Below are 23,641 nucleotides of genomic sequence, written 5' to 3'. Positions count from 1 at the left end.
ATTGGAAGGTTGGGGAAGCTGGGAGCAATCAGTGAGATTTTAAATGGGAGCTGCTGCTCTGTGCATTGAATTGATGGGTTCATGTAGGGATAGAATATCAGTAAATAAAGGTAATATAGAAAGTAATCTTACCCCCTAATGAGTTGCAGCTGAGCCAATTATTAGAGATTAGGAGCAGGCCTGACTTTAAGAGGCCACACCTGTAGCCAATAAGGAGAGTGTTATAAAAGGGTGGATTGGTTGGCTGAGGGAACTGCAGTCAGTTGGCTGCTGCGAGGACAAGGAAGAGTCAGTGCCTGGAGGAGCTGCCTACAGGAAACATCAAGCAGGTACAAAACCCAGGCAATATGGAACCCTTGCAGTGTAATGACAATAGAACCTTTGCGCTATAATGACAACAACTGGTGACCCCAACGTGATCCTGGAGAAGGATTCGGGATGAAAATATGACCCCGCGGATTCGGGAGAAAAAGGACTTCAATACTGAATTATATTACCCCGTGGATTCGGGACTAAACTATATGACCCCATAGGCTGGGGAAACGGGACTCAACTGTATGAGCCTGCGGATTCAGGAAAAAGGACTCCACTATATGACCTCATGGATTCGGAAATGGAAAAAGGACTTAAGTATCAACCAATGTGATCCTGTGGTGATTCAGGAAAAAAGACTTAAACATTAAGCAACGTGATCCCATGGTGATCTGGGTAGAGAAAGCAACTGTCAGAACTGGAAAAAAAAATAGTTTCATTATTCAGTACAACGTGTTTATTGATCGGTAAAATATATCAATTGCAGCTATTAATGTTTGTTAAATAAGAGTATAAAAGATTTTGAGGATAAGTACTTTGTAAATTGAGAAAAGCTGCAAAACTGAACCAACACTTGGAAACATATATATTTGTATTTGTCGCCTTCTGATGCAAGGCGAGGCGACCCAAACTCTCCAGGGTCACTCGGGCCAAGAACACACACAGACACCAGTATGGTGGGCGGTTCAAGACCTTTATTGTACCGTCTCGTCGGGTTTTATACTGGGAAAGTTTTTTCTCTACGTCAGGGGGTCTTACTTTACTGTAATTGGTTAGTAAGGAGTAGAAAGTTACTAATGTTATGGGGGACTACATTCTTGGGTGATCCTTTATCACTAGGCGTTAGGGGGAGAGGAATTCTACTGCTTTCCGTGACATCGCGAGATTTTCCGAGCGCCTGACCCTATCTACTACATGTATGTTGTCTCAACATTTGTATAACTATTAGTTCTGAATGAAATATATGAATGTGTCATAATGTTAATTTATTTGCACGTCCTTCTAGAAATGCTGCAACTCCATAATTAAAAGAAAAAGGGGGAATTGTAGGGGGATAGAATATAAGTAAATAAAGGTAATACAGAAAGTAATCTTATCCCCTAAAGAGTTGCAGCTGAGCCAATCCTTAGGGATTAGAAGTAGGCCTGATGTTAACAGGTCGCAGCTGTGGGCAATAAGAAGAGTGTTATAGAAGGGTGGATTGGTTGGCTGAGGGAACTGGAGTCAGTTGGCTCCTGCGAGGACAAGGAAGAGTCAGTGCCTGGAGGAGCTGCCTACAAGAGACATCAAGGAGGTACGAAACTCTGGCGATATGGAACCTTTGCAATGTAATGACAATAGAACTCTTGCACTATAATGACAACAGATTCATTAACAGGAGATCAGGAAAAACCATAAACCAATGTCCCTCCTGGTGCCAGCAAGCTCTTGGGGATGGGAATAGAATACATTCTATATTGGAACCTAGGACAGGGCCATTAATTAATAATTCTCTGCTGCTGATGGGTAATTAATTATTGATTACCTGCTGTTCATGGGCCATTATTCTAAATTCTCTGCTGTTAATGGGCCATACAGTATCACTGCATGGCTGATGGGATGACATCATCCCATTGGGAGATGCTCCGCCCAGGGGGAGGAGCCAAGCATTCCTACCTGGATGGAATCTGAGGTTGGAACACCACAGCAGCCTTTGCCACTGCAATTCCCAGAGGAGCAGAGGAGCAGCTTTCTTCTTACTTTTTTATTAACTTATTTAAAATTTTTGTTCTTTTTTTTATTATTGTTATTTTGATTATTGACTTGATTTTTATTATTTTTATTCTTCTTTGCATCTTATTTTTATTTTGTTTTTATTTTCTGTTTCTTTTTAAGTTTTATAATTTTTTATTTTTAATTTTCATTTTATCTTATTTATATTTTATTTCTATATTTAGATTATTTATTATTTTAATTTTGGATTTTATTTTAATCTTAATTTTAGTTTTCTCTTTAATTTTTATTATTTTGTTTTTAATATTTTATATTTTATTTACTTTTATTCTTCATTTTATTTTTATCTTATTATTGTTATTATTTGCCTGAGAGCCTTTTAATTTCAAATTTATAACAATTGAGAGAAAGAGGGTTCACATTTCCCATTTCAGGGGTCTCCTGCCTTCCTCAGCACACACCTCTCTGTTCAAACCAAAACACACCAAAAGACCCCAAGATTCCACCAAAATACCATAACACACCACAAAATTACACCAAATCACCCCAAAAATAGCACCAAAATACGCTGAAATCCCATTGGACCCTCAAAGTACCCCAAAATCCCATCAGGGACCCTGAAATTGCACCAAAACACCACAAAATTACACTAAAATACCCCAAAATCCTGTCAGGGATCCCCAAAATCCACTCAGGGGCCCCCCAACATCCCCTCGGGATGCCCCAAACCCAGTCGGGAACCCCCAAGATACCTCTGAACCCCCTCAGGACCACCAAAATCCCTCAGGACGCCCCAAAATCCCCACCAGAAACTTCCTCAGAACGCTGCCAAGTCCCCTCACCACCCCCAAAGCCCCTCAGGACCCCCAGGTCTCCCTCAGTGTCCCCCCCAAAACTACTCAGGCACTCAAAAATCTCCTCAGAATCCATGCAGATTCCCTCATGACGCCACCAGATCCCCTCAGGACCCGCCAATCCCCTCACAACCCCCCAAAATTCCCCCCTAACCCCCTCAAGATCCCCCCAGATCCCCCCAAACCCCATCAGGACCCTCAATTCTCCCTCAGAACCTGCCAAAATCCACCCAAAAACCCTTCACGACGCACCCAATTCTCCCTCAGGGTCCCCCAAAGTCCCTCAGGACCCTCCAGATCCTCTCAGGATCGCCCCAATCCCTTCAGGACCCTCAATTCTCCCTCACGACCCCCCAAAGTCCCTCAGGACCCCCCAATCCCCTCAGGATCTTCAATTCTCCCTCACGACCCCCCAAACCCCGTCAGGACCCCCCAATCCCCTCAGGATCTTCAATTCTCCCTCTCACCCCCCAAAATCCCCTCACAACCCTTCCAATCCCCTGATGACTCCACGTGCCCCCTCAGGACCCCCTGTCCCTCACAACCACCCAAGGTCCCCTCAGAACCCCCATTTCTCACTCAGGACCCCCCAAATCCCCTCAGGATTCCCCAAAACCTCTCATGACCCCTCACATCCCCTCAGGACGCTCCAAACCCCCTCAGTTTCCCCTCAGTACCCCCAAAGCCCCTCACATCCCCTCAGCCCCCTCACAAACCCCCTCCAAGCCCCCACAGTACTTCCCAGAGCCCCTCAGGACCCCCAGTTCTCCTTCAGGACCCCAATTCTCCCTCACGACAACCCCAGACCCCCTTAGGACCGCCCAAATCACATCAGATCCTCTCAAATCTCCTCAGGACGCCCAATTCTCCCTCAGGACTCACCAACACTCCCCGCAATCCTTTCATAACCCCTCCAACCCCCTCCTCACGCCCCCCACTTCCCGCTCCCGGTGCTGACCGCGGTCGCTGTCGCCCATCCCGCGCTGCCGGGGGCGGTCCCGGGGCTCCCTCGGCGCCCCCAAATTCCCGCCCAGCCCCCTCCCCCCGAGCCTCGGCCCCGCTCCGCCTCCGCTGGGCCCCACCGGGACCACAATGCCCACAATGCACCGCGGTTCTGCCGGAAGCGGCCACTTGACGCCGCCACGGGAGGGACTTCTGCCAGTACTTCTGCCAGGCACAGCATCTGATTGGTCCGCGCGGCTTTGGGCGCTTCTCGCCACAGGTCTCGCGAGAGAAGCAGGACGCCAATTTGAGTGACGGCAACTCTGTGGGCTCCTAAATGCGGCCGGGAACGGCGGAGTCCGCCTGGAAATGGCGAGATGGAGCCTAAATCCCCTGGGGATTGAGCCTAAACCCCCTGGGATCGAGCCGATCAGCCACCCATGCATTGGAGCGGTACCGGAAATGGCGGGCGGTGACGTCACCGCGCCGCCCCGCCCGCTCCTCGCGCCACGGTTCCGCCGCCGCTGCGCGCGCCGCCAGCCGCGCGAGTTCTGTCCCGGGACTCGTTCGCCACCCGAGCGTCCCCAGGGTGTCCCCGGTGACGATGGAGGCCAAAGAGGTGCGACAGGAAAGGGGAGAGGTGACACGGGGGGTACCCGGCCAGTAGCGGGGACAATGGGGGAGAAGGGACATAGTGGGGGGTATGGGGGGACGCGGGGGGTGGCGATGGTGGCAAAGGGGACAGCAGTGGGAGCGGGGGGGTGGCAAAGTGGACAGCAAGAGGGCAGGGGCTGGGAGGGGCTGGGAGGGGCTACGAGGGGAGGGGCAGGGGTGTCAGGGAGATCAAGAGGCTGACAAAGAGATTTACGAGACAAAGGGGAGCCTTCGGGGACAGGGGGCCAGCCCAAGAGGCTGTAAGTGCCACCAGGTCCCTGACACCTCCCCTGTCCCCTCCCCAGCTGTCCGCAGCCCTGCTGCAGCCACAGGTCACCGTGGTGGCCACCCTGGGCGAGCTGCTGGACACCATGCCCAGGTGGGACGAGGTGCGGCTCAAGTCCCTAGAGTACCTGTACTCCAAGCTGGTGGACTTCAGCAGGAAGCTCAGGGACACCACGGAGTCCATTTATGACACCTGGTGGCACCGTGATGTCACCTCCAACAATAAAGCCCGTCCCGCCTCCCTGAGTGGAGCTCTGGCCGTCTATGAGAACACCCCATGGACCTCCTGGGACTGCGTGAAAATGGTGGCCAGGCACTGGCTGGGGTCGGCGGATAAGTGCCTGGAGAACAGCACCGAGCTGGGCAGGAAGGCCACCGAGCTCCTCAACACCTGCAGGGATTTGGCCACTGAGGAAGCCACTGAGGAAGCCACCGCCACTGCCTGGGCCAGGGAGCAGCTGGGCCTGGCTGCCCGTTATTGGACAGCTCAGGAAAACATGGTGGAGCTGGGTCAGGCCCTGGGCAGGGAGGAGGGGGCCGAGGTGGTGGCCGGATATGAAGCCCAGGTGAGGAGAGAGGCTGTGGTGGCTGCCAGTGAGGCAACAAGGGCCACCATGGAGAGACAGCAGGTGGAGGTGTCCCTGGAGCTGGTGGAGCGCTTGGTGGCCGCCTGTGACGAAGCCACCGCCTTCCCCCGGGAGCTGCAGCGCAGGGTTGGGGACATCGTGGCTACCCTGGAGGGCACAAATGAGGTGTCCCCCGATGTCCCCAAGGACTTGGTGGCCAAGGTGGCCGTGGCCGAGCAGCTGTGGGAGGCCAATGCCCGCCTGGTCCACGATCACCTGGTGGGGCCAGTTGATGACATCACCAAGTGCTTGTCCACTGGTGGTCCCACCAGCCCCTGTGCCTGCGGGGTGGCCGAGCGGTGCCACAGAGCCATTGAGGACATCCCAAGGCTCCTTCGACCTCCGGAGTGTCCCCGAATCTTCCCCAAGCTCTCCCCAGTGAGCATGGAGCCCCAAAAGGTGCCACTGGGACGGGGAAAAGGGGGCAATGGGGGATGGGGCAGGGGGTGGCGGGAGAGGACGGAGTCACAAAGGGGATGGGGGGAGGGAACACGGAGGGGGAGGGGCAGTGGGGGAGGGAGGGACACAGGAGCTGGCGGGTGTGGCAGAGGGAACAGCAGGGCATGGCAGGGGCTTCAACTGTGGTGGCAGGGGGTGGCACAGTGGAGAGCAGCGGGATCACTGAGGTGGCAGAGGGGACAGCAGGGGAGTGGCAGAGGGGACAGCAGTGGGTGCAGGGGGTGCCAGAGGGGACAAGACGCCGACAAAGGGACAGAGAGGACAAAAGGGAACCCGGGAGGACACAGGGGCCACAAGTGCCACCACGTCCCTGACACCTCCCCTGTCTCTTTACCAGCTGTCCTTGGCCCTGCTGAAGCACAACATTGCTAAGCCCTTCCAGCACTGCTGTTGCGACTCCGATCTTGCTGACGCTCCCACCTCCCTGTGCCCGGCCCTGGCCGCCTACGAGAACATCCCATGGAGCACCGGGGGTGAGAAGGGACCAGGTGACAGTGGTGGCCAGCGAGTGGCACAGGTCGGTGTCCACGTTGGAGGACAGCTGGACCCAGCTGACCAGAGAGGCCATCAAGCTCCGGGACGCCTGCAGGGACATGGCCAACGGCAGGGGCATCACCATGGCCATGGAAGAAGTCTCAAGAAAGGGCATAGAAAAGGCCTTGGGGGAGGCCATAAGAGAAGGTGTCACAGATGTGGGAGAGGATGTGGGAGGGGCTGTGGTGGCCAAGAGCCAGGCAAGGGGAGTCAAAACGATGAGACAGCAGGCGGAGGAGCCCCTGGGGCTGCTGAAGCACCTGGTGATTGCATATAGAAAAATCACAGTGTTCTACTGGCAGCTGCAGCACATGGTTGGGGGGATCACAGACACCATGAGTGGGACAGGGGAGCCATGCCGCCATTTCCGCGCTGCTTTGGCAGCCAAGGTGACCAGGGCTGAGTGGCTGTGGGTGGCCAGCAGCCTCCTGGCCAGGGACCACTTGGTGGGGGCACTGGGGGACATCCACACCATCTTCAGGTGTGGTGACCCCGATGGCTCCATCGCCCGCGCGGTGCCAAAAAGCTGCCCAGGACAACCCAAATCTGCTGCAGGGACAGTGATGTCACCAATGTGAGGTCATCAGGGCAGTGACATCATCGGGGACATGGCTGGCATCACCTGTTCTCTTCCCCCAGCTCGCCATGTAGGGTTTGAAACAAATATAGGGAATTTTCTGGGAATTTTGACTGAAATTGACCCAAAGCCTGATGGGAATTCCCAGGGTAATGACACTGGGGACACTCAGGGACATTCTGGGGACACTCAGGGACAGGGGTGAATGAGTCCCCTCAAGAGCTTCCAGCTTTTCACTGTGCCTGCAGCAGAGATGGGTTATAAATGACACTAACTGGCTTCTGCATTTCTGTATTGGCTTTTCCGCATTGTTATGAATCACCAGCAATTTGATTATGGAGGGGCTTTGACAGCTGGCCTGCAAGCAAAGCTGAGTTAAGAGAAGAAATAACAATTGATGGTTACTAAATGTATCCATAGCAAGGGAGATGACAAGGCCGTCAGCATGGAAACGGATTGGAAAAGATAGATGGAAATTTTTGTTAGCTACACTATGTGCCTAAGTACATGTATACGTGCCTTATTAAATTTCTGTAAAACTTTTGCCAATTATATTGATGCTAATTGCTTTGCACCAATTAATATCAAGCTTTGTTAAGAGTATATAAACTGGAGAACATGCAGAATAAAAAGCTTTATCTTCTTGGACCCCGATTACATGTGTGTGACATACACATCCAACCTAATGGTGACATTTGATACTGATACTGATTATCGATGATTCCTTGTAGCTGCTGGTTGGTGCAATATAATCTGTCAGTTCCTGTGTGCACCGTACAGCCTATTAATTATTAATTAATACCATCTATAAAGACTAGACTGGGCTGATCTGTGCTCTGTGTCAGACACATCACTGACCCCACTGAGAGACGAGTGGTCAATAAATCCATCCCAATGTTCCTTGAGGGGAGCACAGCCAGGGAGCTGCTTCAAGGCGCTGTCACTGAGATATTTCCCTTTGAAAACCCTGGGTGGGAGGGAAACACACCCGAGCAGATGGCAAAATTAAAATGATATCAAAGCCTCAAGGAATGTGGGTTAAAACGTGGGGTCTCTAAAGCTGTAAATTTGACAAACCTTCACCAAGTGAGGCAAAATGATGATGAATCACACACTGATTTTTTCAACAGGTGAAGAGAAACTGCCATCAAATATACAGATCTGGATCCTGAGTCAGTTGATGGCAAAGCACATCTGGTTTTGTTTTTTGTGGGTCAAAATTCAAATGATATAAGAAGAAAAGACAAAGGGAGTTGAAGACATGGATAAACTACTGGAGGTTGCCTGGAAGGTGTTTTGAGACAGGGCCCAACTGAAAGAGTTAATCCCGACCTAACAAGAAGGCAACTTGGGAAAAGTGACCCAAGAAAGCTTCCCCTGTGGAGAAGGCTCAGAGTGCATCCTGTAAGAAATGGGGGCATTGGAAAAAGGACTGTCCAGTGCTGAAAGAAAAATCATCAGTCCCTGTCATAGCAGCGGTGCCCAGCGGGGAATAATGAGCATTGACTCCATGATTGCAGCAGGCTGATCAATTGCTTTGTTATACCATCCTTTACTACTAAGAAAAACCCATGGCCCTTGCCAGACAGTCCCAACACACACGTGGATCCAATTGGTCAATCAAGCCAAACAACCATCGCCAGTGGCCAATTGTTCTGGTTTGAAAGCAAATCCAGTGAGAGACTGCAAGTCAGAAATTTTCATAGGGAAAATATATTTTCATGGGGGCACTGCTATTACGCCAGTGTCAAACCATGACAAATACTAAATAGTTATAAGAGTTCTATTCTAGATATATATAGATATAGTAGTAAATAGTTATAAAATACTAAATAGTTATAAGAGTTCTATTCTAGATATATTATAGATATAATAGTAATTAGTTCTATAATACTAAATAGTTCTAGTTATAAGTTATATTACAGCTATAATACTAAAATAGTTATAATAGGTATATTTTAGTTATATTACAGCTATAGTACTGAAATAGTTATTATAGTTCTAGCTATAATAGTAAATAGAGTTAGTTATGGTTCTATTGCAGTTATAATACTAAATAGTTACACTTATATTAGTTACATTATAGTTATATTATAGCTATAATACTAAATATAGTTTTAATAGTTATATTACAGTTATAATACTAAATAGTTCTAGTTATAATAGTTACATTCTAGTTATATTGCAGCTATAATACTAAATAGTTATAATAGTTATTGTTCTGGTTTGAAAACAAAACCAGTGAGAGACTCCAAGTCAGAAATACAATTAATTAGGAAAAAGGAAAAAAACCAAAATACATGCAATAGTCCAAAACGAAATCACGAACAGACTCAGAATTCCGCCTTTCCGCCGGAAGCGGCCACCGACGCCGCTGGGCGGAAACTTCCGCCAGTACCTCCGCCAAGCGCGGCTTCTGATTGGTCCGCGCTGCATGACGGGACAGCTGTGCCGCCATCTTTGCTAAGGCAGTTCCGCCGGCCCCTCAGAGCGCTCCGCGTTCCCTCATAAATCGAGCCGGGAACGGCGGAATCGGCCTGGAAATGGCGGGATGGAGCCTAAATCGCCTGGGGCTGAATCAAAATCCCCTTTGGCGATTGAGCCAAAGCGCCCAAATCCTGGAGCTTGCCATGGACTGGGGCGGTCCTGGAAAGGGCGGGCGGTGACGTCACCTCCCCCCGCCCCCTTTGCGGCGCCTCCCGATCCCGCTCGGGGCCTTTCCGGCGCGCCGTTCCCGGGGCTCCTTCGCCAGCGGAGCGTCCCCAAGGTGTCCCCAGGGTGTCCCCGGTGACCCCATGGAGCCCCCAGAGGTGCGACGGGAGGGGGCAGAGGGGACACAGGGGGGACAGAGGGGACAGTGGGGGATGGGGGGGACACGGAGGGGACAGTGGGGAGTGGCGGAGGGGACGAGGGGCTGACAAAGGGACAGACGGGCAACAGAGCGCTCCAGGAAGGGGCAAAAAGGACCCCTCGGGGGCAGAGGGACACCGCAGGAGGCCGTAAGTGCCACCATGTCCTTGACACCTCCTCTGTCCCCTCCCCAGCTGTCCCCGGCCCTGCTGCAGCCACAGGTCACCGTGGTGGCCATCCTGGGAGAGCTACTGGACACCCTGAGCAAGCAGGATAAGATAATGCTGCTACCCATTTCCCCATGGTCCCTGTACTGGGACCTGGAGTTCTTCACCAGGGAGCTCCAGGTCACCCTGCACCGCTTTGATAACCCCTGGTGGCCCCAAGATGTCACCTGCGATGATGATAGCCCTTCCAAGCCCCTGAGGCAGGACTCAGCCACCCACAAGAAACCGCCATTGGTCTCCTTTTTCCATAAGCTCTTTGAGCTCAGTAAGTGCCTGTGGTCGGTGCCTGCACTTGCGAACGGCTGGGCCGAGCTGGCCAGGAAGGCCACCGAGCTCCGCAAGACCTGCAGGGTGATGGCCACCAAGGCGGCTGACAGGGCGGTCACCGCCACTGCCTGGGCCAGGGAGCTGCAGAACGAGGCTGCCCGTTATGGGACAGCTCAGGAAAACATGGGGGAGCTGGGTCAGGACATGGGCAAGGAGGAGGGGGCCGAGGTGGTGGCCGGGCATGAAGCCCAGGTGAGGAGAGAGGCCAGGGAGGCCGCCAGCGAGGCAGCATGGGCCACCATGGTGAGACAGGAGGTGGAGGCGGCCCTGGGGCTGCTGGAGCGCTTGGTGGCCGCGTGTGACGAAGCCACCACGTTCCCCCGGGAGCTGCAGCGCCTGCTCTGGGTCACCCTGAATGGCCCAAAGGGGACAAGTGAGGCATCCCCTGATGTTCCCGAGGTCTTGGAGGCCAAGGTGGACATGGCTTGGCAGCTGTGGGAGGCCAACACCCGCCTGGCCAAGGATCATCTGCTGGGGGCAGTTGAAGACATCATAGAGTCCTATTTCATTCCTGGTCACATTGACCCCCGTGCCTGTGAGGTGGCCGAGCGGTGTCAAAGAGCCATGGAGGACATCCCAAGGCTCGTTCAACCGCCCTCGTTCAACGTGGAGCGTCCCCAGAGCTTCCCCAAGGTGTCCCCAGTGAGCATGGAGCCCCAAGAGGTGCGATGGGGGGGACGGGGGTGGGGGAGAGAGGAAGATAGAGAGGATGCTGTGGGGGGGAGGGGCCACGGGGTGACTGGGGGGACACGGAGGGGGAGGGGACACAGGGACTGACAAGGGATGGCGGCAGGGACAAGAGGCTGACAAAGTGATGGAGGGGACAAAGGGGACCCTTCAGGGGCAGGGGTCCATCACATGAGTTCACAAGTGCCACCAGGTCCCTGATACCTCCCCTGTCCCCTCCCCAGCTGTCTCCAGCCCTGCTGCAGCTGCCGGTCACTGTGGTGGCCACCCTGGGTGAGCTGCTGGACATCCTGCCTGGTTCAGATGGGATGCACCTGTTTGAGTCCCCAGGGTGCCTGTATTTGGACCTGGAGGATTTCACCAAGGAGCTCCAGTACACCCTGTACCGCATTGATGACAGCTGGAGGTGCCATGATGTCACCTCCGATTATGATGACCATCTCACCTCCCTGAGCCAGACCCTGGCCGCCTACAAGAGCACCCCAGGGACCACCCGGAACCGTTTGGCAATGGCGGCCAGCAAGTGGCAGGGGTCGGTGTCTGTGCTTCTGGACAGGTGGGCCGAGCTGGCCAGGAAAGCCACCAAGCTCCGCAACGCCTGCAGGGTGATGGTCAGCAAGGCGGCTGACAGGGCGGCCACCGGCACTGCCCAGGCAAGGGAGCTGCAGGACGAGGCTGCCTGTGATGGGACAGCTCAGGAAAACATGGTGGAGCTGGGTCAGGCCCTGGGCAGGGAGGAGGGGGCCAAGGTGGTGGCCGGGCATGAAGCCCAGGTGAGGAGAGAGGCCAGGGTGGCTGCCCGTGAGGCAAGAAGAGCCACCATGGAGAGACAGCGGCTGGAGGTGGCCCTGGGGCTGCTGGAGCACTTGGTGGCCGCGTGTGACGAAGCCACTGCGTTCCCCCGGGAGCTGCGGCGCCTGCTCAGGGACATTGAGGCTGTCCTGGAGGAGATAAATGAGGCATCCCGCAATGTCCTCAAGGGCTTGGTGGCCAAGGTGACTGAGGCCGAGCGGCTGTGGGAGGCCAACGCCCGCCTGGCCAAGGATCACCTGGTGGGGGCAGTTGACAACATCATCAAGTTCTATTTCACTGGTGGTCTCCCCAGCCTCAGTGCCTGTGAGGTGGCCGAGCGGTGCCAAAGAGCCATCGAGGACATCCCAAGGCTCCTTCGACCCCCAGAGCATCCCCAGAGTGTCCCAAATGTGTCTCCAGTGAGCGTGGAGCCCCAAGAGGTGCGACGGGGGGGAGTGGGGCACAGAGGGGACATTGAGGGGAACATGTGAGCTGGCGGGAGGTGGCAGTGGGGACAAGAGGCTGACAAAGGGATGGAGGGGCAAAGGGGACCCCTTGAGGGGACCGAGGCCACCACAAGAGGCCACAAATGCCACCAGGTCCCTGACACCTCCCCTGTCCCCTCCGCAGGTGTCTCCTCCGCAGCTGCAGGTGCTGGTGGCCGTGGTGGACATCCTGGGCAAGCTGGTGGCCACCCTGGCTGGGCCACACAGGGACAAGTCCTCAGATTCCCTGCATGAGGACATGAGGAGATTCACCCGGGGCCTTCATGCAGTCCTGAACCACGGCGGTGTCACCTCCCTGGGCCAGCCTGATGTCCCCTCCCTGAGACGGGCCCTGGCCACCCTCGGGGCCACCTCTGGGACCACCTGGGCCAATGGGAGAGCTGCAGCCAGAGCGTGGCGGGAGTTGGTGGCCAGGCTCGTGGACAGCTGGGACTGGCTGGCCAGGGAAGCCACCAAGCTCCGTGAGAAGGTGGTCACGGAGCAGCGGCTGCTGATGGCCCTGGACAAGGAGATGGCCTGGGAAATGGCCACATATGATGCCCAGGTGGTGACAGCCACCAATGAGGCCATGGGAGAGGCTGTGGTGGCCACCAGGAGGGGACATTGGGCACTGATGGCCCTGGGGCTGCTCCGGCGCTTGGTGGCCATGTGTGACAGAGCCACCTTGTTCTACTGGAACATGGAATGGCGGCTCAGGGACATCAAGGCCACTCTGAAGGGGACAAACAAGGCGTCCCCTGATGTCCTCCAGGCCTTGATGGCCAAAGTGGCCACGTTTGAGTGGCTGTGGGAGGCCAGCAACCGCCTTGCCAAGGATCACCTGCTGGGGGCACTTGGGGACATTGACAACATCCTCTTGAGTCCCGGTGGTGGCCCTGGCAGCAGTGTGGTGACCGAGCGGTGCCAAAAAGCCATCGAGGACATCCCGAGGCTGCTGCAGGAAAGTTTCACATAGGGGCAGTGACATCATCGGAGACATCGCTGCCGTCACCTGTGCCCTCCCCGTGCAGTGTTTGAGATAAATCTGGGGAATTTTCAATGATACTGTCCCAAATCCTGCTGGGAATGACGTCCCTGGGGACACTCTGGGACAGTCAGGGACGCTCAGGGATACTCAGGGAACACTCAGGGAAACTCTGGGGACACTCAGAGATCCTCAGAGACACTCTGAGGACACTCAGGGACACTCGGGGACACTCAGGGACATTCAGGGACACAGGACAGGGGTGAATGAGTCGCCTCAAGAACTTCCAGGTTTGCACTGTGCCTGCAACAGAGCCGGGTCGTTAATGACAATTTAATAATTGCCTTTTGCACATTGTATTGATCATCAGCAATTTGATATGGTCTTTGATACTGATATTGATTATCGGTGATTCCTTGTAGCTGCTGGTTGGTGCAATATAATCTGTCAGTTCCTGTGTGCACTGTACAGCTTATAAATTATTAAATTAATAATTAATATCGTCTCTATAAATCAGCCTGGTCTGATCTGAACTCTGTGTCAGACACATCACTGACCCCATTGAAAGACGAGTGCTCAATAAATCCATCCCAACGTTCCTTGAGGCGAGCACAGCCAGGGAGCTGCTTCAAGGCGCTGTCACTGAGATATTTCCCTTTGAAAACCCTGGGTGGGATGCAAATACACCCGAGCAGATGGCAAAATTAAAATGATACCAAAGCCTCGTGGAATGTGGGTTAAAACATGGGGTCTCTAAAGCTGTAAATTGGTCAAAACTTCATCGAGTGAGGCAAAATGATGATGAATAAGCCACGGATTTCCTTTCTGGAGTCAGAAATTAAAAGTGCTCTTTTTTACCTTGGGAGAGCTGCGTGTCCGCATCGTATTATTTCCTGTCCTGTAGCGACATCTGGTGGCCACTGTTTGTGCAACAGCTATGGGTGAGGTCATATCGTTTTACTCCCCGTCCCTGTTTTGGCGTGGTGACTGTGAGCCCTTTGGCACTTTGCCTGCAGCTCTGGTGATAACGGCAAATCCTGTGGGTTTCGTGGAGGATTCTCTGGGTTTGGACCCCTGGAAGTGTCTCATGCAGCAGAAATGGATTTCCGTTTCCTGGAGTGATTTTGAAAGATAATTTCTGTGTTCCAGAGAGCAAGGAGTTTTTCTTCAACCCTGCAGAGGCATTCTCTAGGGAGGCGTGGTCTCTCATGGAAGGCCAAGCACTATTTGATGATTGCACAATAGATGTGGGATCACTGCTGGTGCAGTGGAAAAATTTTGATGCAGTTTGGCAGAGTTCTGGGTTTTGTATCTCTTGGAGTTGCCAAGGGGACCATTCTGTCTCAGATGTGGATGAGGGGGTGTAAGAGCCTAAATGAGGGATGTGGGACTCCAGGAAGCTCTTCAAAATGCACTTTATTACATCCAAGAGATTAGAGCAGTCCAGGGTCATGGGTGACAGAGCCTGTGCCTACAGCTGTCAGCTCCAGCTGCAGGCAGGCCTGGAGACGCAAATCACTCATTCAGGCTCTGACTAATGGCGCCCCACGTTGGGCGCCACCTTAAGAGCTGAAATGAGGGATGTGGAATTCCAGGCGTCTCCTCAAAATGCAGTTTATTACATCCAAGAATTACAGCAGTCCAGGGTCATGGGCGACCGAGCCCGTGCCTACAACGGTCAGCTCCAGCTGCAGGCAGGCCTGGAGACCCACACCTGTCATTCAGGCTCTTACTAATCCCTCTTACTAATGGTGCCCCACGTTGGGCGCCACTGTAAGAGTCAAATTGAAAGATGCAGGACTCCAAGCAGCTCTTCAAAATGCAGTTTATTACATCCAAGATATTACAGCATTCCAGGGTCATGGACAACGAAGCCTGTGCCTGTAGGTGTGAGCTCCAGCTGCAGGCAGGCCTGCAGACCCGCATGCCTCGTTCAGGCTCTTACTACTCCCTCTTACTAATTGTGCCCCACGTTGGGCGCCACTGTAAGAGTCAAATTGAAAGATGCAGGACTCCAAGCAGCTCTTCAAAATGCAGTTTATTACATCCAAGGTGTTACAGCAGTCCAGGGCATCGACGATGGAGCCTGTGCATACAGCTGTCAGCTCCAGCTGCAGGCAGGCCTGGAGACATACATCCCTCATTCACGCTCGTACTAATGGTGCCCCACGTTGGGCGCCACCGTAAGAGACTAAATGAGGGATGTGGGACTCCAGGCAGCTCTTCAAAATGCAGTTTATTGCATCCAAGACATTACAGCAGCCCAGGGTCATGGGTGACAGAGCCTGTGCCTGCAATTGTGAGCTCCAGCTGCAGGCAGGCCTGGAGACCCACATCCCTCATTCTGGCTCTTACTAATCCCTTTTACTAATGGTGCCCCACGTTGGGCGCCACCTTAAGAGCCAGACTGAAAGATGCAAGACCCCAAGGAGCTCTTCAATATGCAATTGATTACATCCAAGGTGTTACAGCAGTCCAGGGTCTGTGGGTGACAGAGCCTGTGCCTACAACTGTCAGCCCAATCTGCAGGCAGGCCTGGAGACCCACATCCTTCATTCATGCTCGTACTAATGGCGCCTCACGTTGGGCACCACTGCAAGAGCCTAAATGAGGGATGTGGGACTCCAGGCAGCTCTTCAAAATGCAGTTTATTACATCCAAGACATTACAGCAGCCCAGAGTCGTGGGTGATAGCGCTGGGCCTACAGCTGTCAGCTCCAGCTGCAGGCAGGCCTGCACATCCTTTAATTTTGGTTACAATGCATTAGATACTTTTCTTTCCTGAGCATCTGAATACAGCAGAACCAATCTATACCTTAACTTTTACCTATAGCCTATCATAACTACTATAATTACCATATTCATGTTACTGTTCTCCAGTCACTAAAAGTTAGTACATTACAGTTCAAGATAGAAGGTATTTTTCAGTTTTCTTGCAATGGAAAATTCTGAGACCTTTTTTCTGCTTGCAGCATCGGCAGGCTTGTTTGCCTGTGCAATCTTTCTGCTTGGTAAAAACATCTGTTTTGGAGTGGGTTTATCCTTTGCTCTGAGCCATAAAACCCTTTCTAACTAACTCACCCTTTGCCTCCTTGGTTATCCAGTAACACTGGCTCAGCAATTCTTCTCTTCTATATCAAAACTTGCTTCCATCTCTATTCCTTCTTCAGATTCCACATTCAAAAATCTTTCTGCCCAGCACACACACCTGTGAGACTTTCTTGTCAAACTTTCATCCTTCCCAACAGAAGTGGGTTTCCCATCCCTCCTTCCCATGTCTCCCCCATGGTCACACAGACAGAGCCACAGGTCAGCCCATGGGGTGCACCCTCTCTGTCGAGCTGGGGGACGTTGGGCTCTGACTTTGGGGCCTGTGACTCGCACGGGTGCTGCATTGATCTTCCTCACCTCCTCCTTCATCTCCCTCATCTCCTCTTTGAGTTCCTTGACCGTGGCAGAGACACGAGCCTGCATGGGGCCATTGATCATACTCTCATAATTTGTATGAAAAAAGCCAATAACATGGTTTTAAAATTTTAAAAGTTTAATAGCAATAAAAATGGTTATAAAAATAGTAATATAATTTGAGTAATAAAATTTGGACAACTGGTATTAGTAGAACACAAGAAAATAAATACAAAGGGTTATAGACAGTCTGGGTACCTTTTGCTGGGAAAAATAAGCCCAAAAAGGGCACATGTTGACAGAGGATTAACCCTTAAAAGCAATAGCCTGTTGCATATTCATTCACCTCATACATGATGCATAAATTCCATTCAAACAAAGCATTCTGTCTGGTCAGTGTCAACTTCTTCCTCTAAATCCTGACTTCAGGGCTGAGTGAGGCAGGAAGAAGTTGGTTTCTTCTGATAATGGAGCAATAAATTCTTTTTCTCTGCAAGATTTCGGTGTCCTGAGGCTGTTATCTCAGTGGGAGTACCTTATTCGTCCCTTTTGAAAAAAGTATCTTACATAGCATAGTTTCTATTTTAACATTATGTTATAACCTAAAACTATATTTAGCACACTATTTAAGAAAATTAATACAGCATCACGTTCTAACATAACACATATAATATCCATTTTAATATTTGCCAAAAACCAATCATAAAATACCCATTTTCACAATTTCTAAGCTGGTTGGTGACAGAGCCCACTGTCTCCCAGTTGGTATCAGCATCAATCATTGCAATGAAGGTGGTGTATTGAGACGGCCCCAGATTTGCCAGACCCCACAACATTTTCCCTGTCCACCTGACCTTGTCGAGGTCATTTTCATGCTGTCCACCCCTCCCAAAGATTACCTCCAATTCTGCCACTTCTCTCAGCTGTTGGATCCTTTCCTCAAGGGTTTGGGCATCATTTTAATTTTGCCATCTGCTCAGGTGTATTTGCATCCCACCCAGGGTTTCCAAGGGGAAATATCTCAGTGACAGCGCCTTGAAGCAGCTCCCTGGCTGTGCTCCACTCAAGGAACGTTGGGATGGATTTATTGACCACTCGTCTCTCAATGGGGTCAAGTGATGTGTCTGACACAGAGTTCAGATCAGCCCAGGCTGATTTATATAGAGAATATTAACTAATTAATTAATTGATTGGCTGTACTGTGCACACATGAACTGAAAGATTATACTGAACCAACCTGCAGCTGCAAGGAATCACCGATAATCAATATCAATATCAAATACTGTATCAAACTGCAGGTGATCAATAATAATGTGCAAAAGGCAATACAAAAGTGCAGAAGCCACTATAGGATTGCAATAACCAATGCAGAATTGCAGAAGCCAATTATTAAATTGTCATTTATATCCCAACTCTGCTGCAGGCACAGCAGAAAGCTGGAAGATCTTGAGGGGACTCATTGAGCCCTGTCCCCTGTCCCTGAGTGTCCTTGAGTGTCCCTGAATGTCCCCAGAGTGTCCCCCGAGTGTCCCTGAGTCCCCAGAGATGTCACCATAGGATATCCCATCAGGATTTGGGGCAATTTCAATGAAAATTCCCAGAAAATTCCCCGAATTTATCTCAGATACTGCATGGGGAGGGGACAGGTGACAGCAACGATGTCCCCAATGATGTCACTGCTGCGATGATGTCGTGGCAGTGACGTCACTGTCCTGAAGCAGCCTTGTGATGTCCTCGATGGCTTTTTGGCACCGCTCAGCCACCGCACGGCTGCCGGGGCCATCGCGGCCTCCGCGGCCATCATAGGGACTCAAGAGGAGGTCGTGGATGTCCCCAAGTGTCCCCAGCAGGTGATGCTTGAACAGGCGGGCACTGGCCTCCCACAGCTGCTCAAACTTGGCCACCGTAGCCACCAAGGCCTCGGGCACATCAGGGGATGTGTCATTTGTCCCCTCCAGGGCAGCCTCGATGGCCCCGAGCTGGCACTCCATGTAACTGATAAACTCAGTGGCTTTGTCACACGTGGTCACCAAACGCTGCAGTGGCTCCAGGGCCACCTCTGCCCAATGTCTCTTCCTGGTGGTTGCCCTCAACCGCCTGGAGGCCACCACGGCCTCTCCTATGGCCTTCTTGGTGGCCGCCACCACCTGGGCACCATGCGCAGCCCTTGCTGAGGCCACTTCATTCCTGTCCATGGCCACCATCAGCTGCTGTGCTGTGGCCGCCTGCTTGTCCCCAGCTGTGCCCATGCGGGTGGCCTTGTCCTGCTGGTCCCTGGCCCAGGCGAGGGCCGCGTCCTTGCAGGCATCACGGAGCTTGGTGATCTCCTTGATCAGCTGTTTCCATCTCTCCTCGCGCACAGCCACCAACTTCTGCCAGGCGCTGCTCGTGGCTCTCACATCGGCCCAGGTGGCCCCAGGGGTGGCCCTGAGGGTGGCCAGGGCCTGGCCTAGGGAGGAGACACCAGGGTTGCCCATGGAGGTGTCACGGGGATCTTCCAGACCCTTACGGAGGCTCCAGGTGAAGATCCTCAGGGCCGCGTGCAGCAACTTTGGGGGCACACAGCGCCGCACGCCCCGGCGTGGCCCGGTCACAGTGGCCGCCACCTCACCCAGGGTGGCCACCACAGACACCAGAGCCTCCAGCAGCTGGGGAGGGGAGACCTGGGGAGGGGACAGGGGAGGTGTCAGGGTCCTGGAGACATTTGTGACCTCCTGGAGTGGTCCCTGTGCCCTCCCGGTGCCCCCTCTGTCCCCTTCCTGGAAGGCTCTGCTGTCCCCTCTGTCTCTTTCTCACCCCCATGTCCCGTCTGCTGCCTCCTGCCACCCTCCCTGCTGTCCCCTCTGCCACCCACTACCGCCACACTCGTAGCCCCTGTCACCCTCTGCTGTCCATCCTGACACCACCCGCCAGCTCCTGTGTCCCCTCCACCCCAGTCCTTCCCATCCCCCCTCACCCCTCTGTCCCCATTTCCCCTCCCCCTCTCTGTCACCTTCTGCCTTGCTGCCACTCCCTCCTGTCCCCTTTGTGACCTTCTGCCCCCTCCCACCACCCCACTGTGTGATCCACGTCCCCCATTGCCCCCTCCTTCCCCCCAGGGTCCCCTTTGTCTCCCCCCACCGCACCTCTTGGAGCTCCACGCTCACTGGGGACACCTCGGGGATGCTCTGGGGACTCTCTGGGGTTTGAAGGAGCCTTGGGATGTCCTCGATGGGTCTTTGGCACTGCTCGGCCACCCCACAGGCACCGGGGATGGTAGGATCACCACTGAACAACAAGTTGATGATGTCTGGAACTGCCCCCAGCAGGTGACCCTTGGCCAGGTGGGCGTTGGCCTCCCACAGCCGCTCAGCCTCGGCCACCTTGGGCACCAAGTCCTCGGGGATATCAAAATCTCCCTCATTTGTCCACTTCAGGGCGGCCTTGATGTCCCCAACCCTGCGCTGCAGCTCCCGGGGCATCGCGGTGGCTTCGTCACACGCGGCCACCAAGCGCTCCAGCAGCCCCAGGGCCTTCTCCAGTCGCTGTCTCTCCATGGTGGCCCTTGTTGCCTCGCTGGCAGCCACCATGGCCTCTCTCCTCACCTGGGCTCCACGCCCGGCCACCACCTCGGCCCCCTCCTCCCTGCCCAGGGCCTGACCCAGCTCCACCATGGTTTCCTGAGCTGTCCCATAACGGGCAGCCTCGTCCTGCAGGTCCCTGGCCCGGGCGGTGGCAGTGTCTGCCCTGTCGGCCGCCTCAGTGGCCACCTCCTTGCAGGTGTTGTGGAGCTTGGTCGCTGCCCTGGCCAGCTCATCCCAGCTGTCCACAAGCACATCCATGAACCGCTGCCACTTCCCAGCTGCCATTGTCACATCGTCCCAGCTGGTACATGTGGTGCTGTCATAGGCAGCCAGGGCCTGGCTCAGGGAGGTGAGAGGGTCACCATCATCGTGGGTGACATTGCGGCGCCACCAGGTGCCCTCAATGCAGGACAGGGTGACCCAGAGGCTCTCAGTGAAGTCGACCAGGTCCCAGTACAGGCTCACTGCAGACACGGGCAGCATCTCCTCGTCCCGCCTGGGCAGGGTGGCCAGCAGCTCACCCAGGATGGCCACCACAGTGACCTGTGGCTGCAGCAGGGCCGGGGACAGCTGGGGAGGGAACAGGGGAGGTCTCAGGGACCTGGTGGCACTTACGGCCTCCTGGGGTGGCCCCCTGCTCCCAAGACAACCCCTCTGTCCCCTCTGTCCCTTTGTCAGCCTCTTGTTTCCTCTGCCACCCCCTGCCCCTCCCCTCATAGCCCTTCCCACCCCCTGGCCCTCTGCTGTCCCCTCTGCCACCCACGCTGCTCCCACTGCTGTCCCCTCTGCCACCACCTCCAGCTCCTGTGTCCCCTGCCCACCATGTCCCCACATTCCTTACTGTCGCTCCTGGCGATTTCCCCTCCACCCCTCTAACTCCTCCCCCCTTTATGGCCACTTCCTCATGTCCCCTGTGAAACCTCCTGACCCCTCCCACCACCTCCTGGGTTCCCTCCATCCCCCATTGTTGTCTCCCCTCTCCTGTCCCCTCTGTCCCCATCTCTCTCCCAACGCACCCGCCCTCCCCCGCCCTGCGTCACCTCTTGGAGCTCCGTGCTCACTGGGGACACCTTGGGGACACCTTGGGAACACTCTGGAGGTCGAAGGAGCCTTGGGATGTCCTCGATGGCTCTTTGGCACCGCTCGGCCACCCCACAGGCACTGGGGCTGGCGCGACCACCAGCGAACAAGAACCTGATGATGTCGTCAATTTTCCTCTGCAGGTGAGCCTTGGCCAGGCGGGCGTTGGCCTCCCACAGCTGCTCAGCCTCAGCCACCTTGGCCACCAAGTCCTGAGGAACATCGCGGGGTGCCTCATTTGTCCCCTTCAGGGCGGCCTTGATGTCCCCAGCCCTGCGCTGCAGCTCCCGGGGGAACGCGGTGGCTTTGTCACTCGCGGCCACCAAGCGCTCCAGCAGCCCCAGGGCCGCCTCCACCCTCTCTTTGTCCACTTCGGCCCTTAGTGCCTCGCTGGCAGCCACCCTGGCCTCTCTCCTCTTCTGGGCTTTATAGCTGTGCTCCTCCTCGGCCCCCTCCTCCAGGCCCAGAGCCTGACCCAGCTCCTCCATGTTTTCCTGAGCTGTCCCATTATGAGCAGCCTCATCCTGCAGCTCCCTGGCCTGGGTGACTCTTATCAAACGCCTCATCAGCCGCCTCTATGCAGATGTTGCGGAGCTTGGTGGCTGCCCTGGCCAGCTGGGCCCAGCTGTTCACAAGCACAGACACCGACCGCTGCCACTTGCTGGCCGCCATTGTCACACTGTTCTGGGGGGTCCTTGGGGTGCTCTTGTAGGCAGCCAGGGCCTGGCTCAGGGAGGGGACAGCGTCATCATCATCGTAGGTGACATTGTGGCGCCACCAGCTGTCATCAGTGCGGTACAGGGTGACCCAGAGGTCCTTGGTGAAGTTCACAAGGTCCCAGTACAGGTCCGCTGCAGACACAAACTTCATCTCGTCCCGCCTGCACAGGATGGCCAGCAGCTCATCCAGGATGGCCACCACGGTGACCTGTGGCTGCAGCAGGGCCGGGGACATCTGGGGAGGGGACAAGGGAGGTGTCACGGACCTGGTGGCACTTAAGGCCTCCTGGGGAGGCCCCTGCCCCCGAGACAACCCTCTGTCCTCGTTGTCCCTTTGTCAGCCTCTTGTTCCCTCAGCCACCCCCTGCCCCTTCCGTTGGAGCCTCTCCTGCCCCCTGTCCCTCTGCTGTCCCCACTGCCAGCCCCTACACTCACCATGTCCGCCCCATCCCCCACTGCCCCCTTCCCCCCATTTTCCCTCCACCTCTCTGTCACCTCCTCCCTTCCTGCCACTCCCACCTGCTCCTCCCATCCCCCACTGCCCCCTTCACCACTGCCTATGCCCCCTGGCCCCCAAGTGTTCCCTCTGTCCCTCTCTCATCCCCCATCCCCTCCATCGCACCTCTTGGAGCTCCATGTTCACTCGGGACACCTCGGGGACACCTTGGGGGTGCCCTGGGGGTTGAAGGAGCCTTGGGATGTCCTCGATGGCTCTTTGGCACCACTTGGCCACACCACAGGCACTGGGGCTGGTGGGACCATCAGTGAAATAGAACTTGATGATGTCCTGAACCATCCCCCGCAGGTGTTCTTTGACCAGGCGGGTGTTGGCCTCCCACAGCCGCTCGGCCTCGGCCACCTTGGCCACCAAATCATCGGGGACATCGGGGGATGCCTCATTTGTCCCATCCAGGGTGGTGTCGGTGTCCCTGAGCGTCCACTGAAGCTCCCGGGGGAACGCAGTGGCTTCGTAACACGCGGCCACCAAGTGCTCCAGCAGCCCCAGGGCCGCCTCCAGCCGCTGTCTCACCATGGTGGCCCTTGTTGCCTCACTGGCAGCCACCCTGGCCTCTCTCCTCACCTGGGCTCCATGCCCGGCCGCCACCTCGGCCCCCTCCTCCCTGCCCAGGGCCTGACCCAGCTCCACCATGTTTCCCTGAGCTGTCCCATAACGGGCAGCCCAATCCTGCAGCTCCCTGGCCCGGGCAGTGGCCACCTTTTCATCCATTTCAGAGGCCACCTCCCTGCAGGTGTCAGGGAGCTTGGTGGCTTTCATGGCTAGCTCGGTCCACCTGTCCACAAGCGCATACACTGACTGGCGCCACTTGCTGGCTGCCATTGTCACCTGGGTCCAGGTGGTCCCTGGGGTGCTCTTGTAGGCAGCCAGGGCCTGGCTCAGAGAGGTGACAGGGCCATCACCATCGTAGGTGAAATTGCAGCACAACCAGGTGCCCTCAGTGCAGTACAGGGTGACACGAAGGTCCCAGGTGAAATCCGCCAGGTCCCGGTACAGGCGTCCTGCGGACACAGGCGGTAGCATCTCCTCGTCCTTCTTGGGCAGGGTC

General features: G+C 54.8%; 1 protein-coding gene across 3 annotated transcripts; it reads left to right on the top strand.

Annotated features, from left to right (window-relative positions):
* The first annotated feature begins 4,325 nt into the window (after positions 1-4,325).
* LOC131093382 (uncharacterized) lies at positions 4,326-14,297 on the top strand. 3 transcript variants are annotated; one of them, XM_058040534.1, is made up of 5 exons: positions 4,326-4,440; positions 4,781-5,302; positions 10,529-11,023; positions 11,272-12,279; positions 12,470-14,297. In XM_058040534.1, the coding sequence occupies exons 1-5, from the start codon at positions 4,426-4,428 to the stop codon at positions 13,298-13,300; spliced, it is 2,871 nt and encodes a 956-aa protein (XP_057896517.1). In that variant the 5' UTR covers positions 4,326-4,425; the 3' UTR covers positions 13,301-14,297. The 3 variants fall into 3 exon arrangements, with proteins under 3 accessions (XP_057896517.1, XP_057896516.1, XP_057896515.1); XM_058040533.1 differs by lacking the exons at positions 4,326-4,440; positions 4,781-5,302 and adding an exon at positions 9,484-9,766 and having other exon boundaries at positions 10,001-11,023; XM_058040532.1 differs by lacking the exons at positions 4,326-4,440; positions 4,781-5,302 and having other exon boundaries at positions 9,951-11,023.
* The last annotated feature ends 9,344 nt before the right edge of the window (positions 14,298-23,641 follow it).

Source organism: Melospiza georgiana, chromosome 25 (assembly GCF_028018845.1).
Source record: "Melospiza georgiana isolate bMelGeo1 chromosome 25, bMelGeo1.pri, whole genome shotgun sequence".
Classification (NCBI taxonomy): Eukaryota; Metazoa; Chordata; class Aves; order Passeriformes; family Passerellidae; genus Melospiza; species Melospiza georgiana.
Note: the sequence above shows the minus strand (reverse complement) of the source record. Positions and strands in the feature narration are given on the sequence as shown.

What these genes read in the sequence shown, in the direction of transcription:
- LOC131093382 (XM_058040532.1), top strand. Translation starts at nt 9,968, where the DNA reads ATGTCCTTGACACCTCCTCTGTCCCCTCCCCAGCTGTCCCCGGCCCTG. An exon ending in TGAGCATGGAGCCCCAAGAG is followed by an intron (nt 11,024 to 11,271) that starts GTGCGATGGGGG and finishes TCCCCTCCCCAG; the next exon opens with CTGTCTCCAGCCCTGCTGCA. An exon ending in TGAGCGTGGAGCCCCAAGAG is followed by an intron (nt 12,280 to 12,469) that starts GTGCGACGGGGG and finishes TCCCCTCCGCAG; the next exon opens with GTGTCTCCTCCGCAGCTGCA.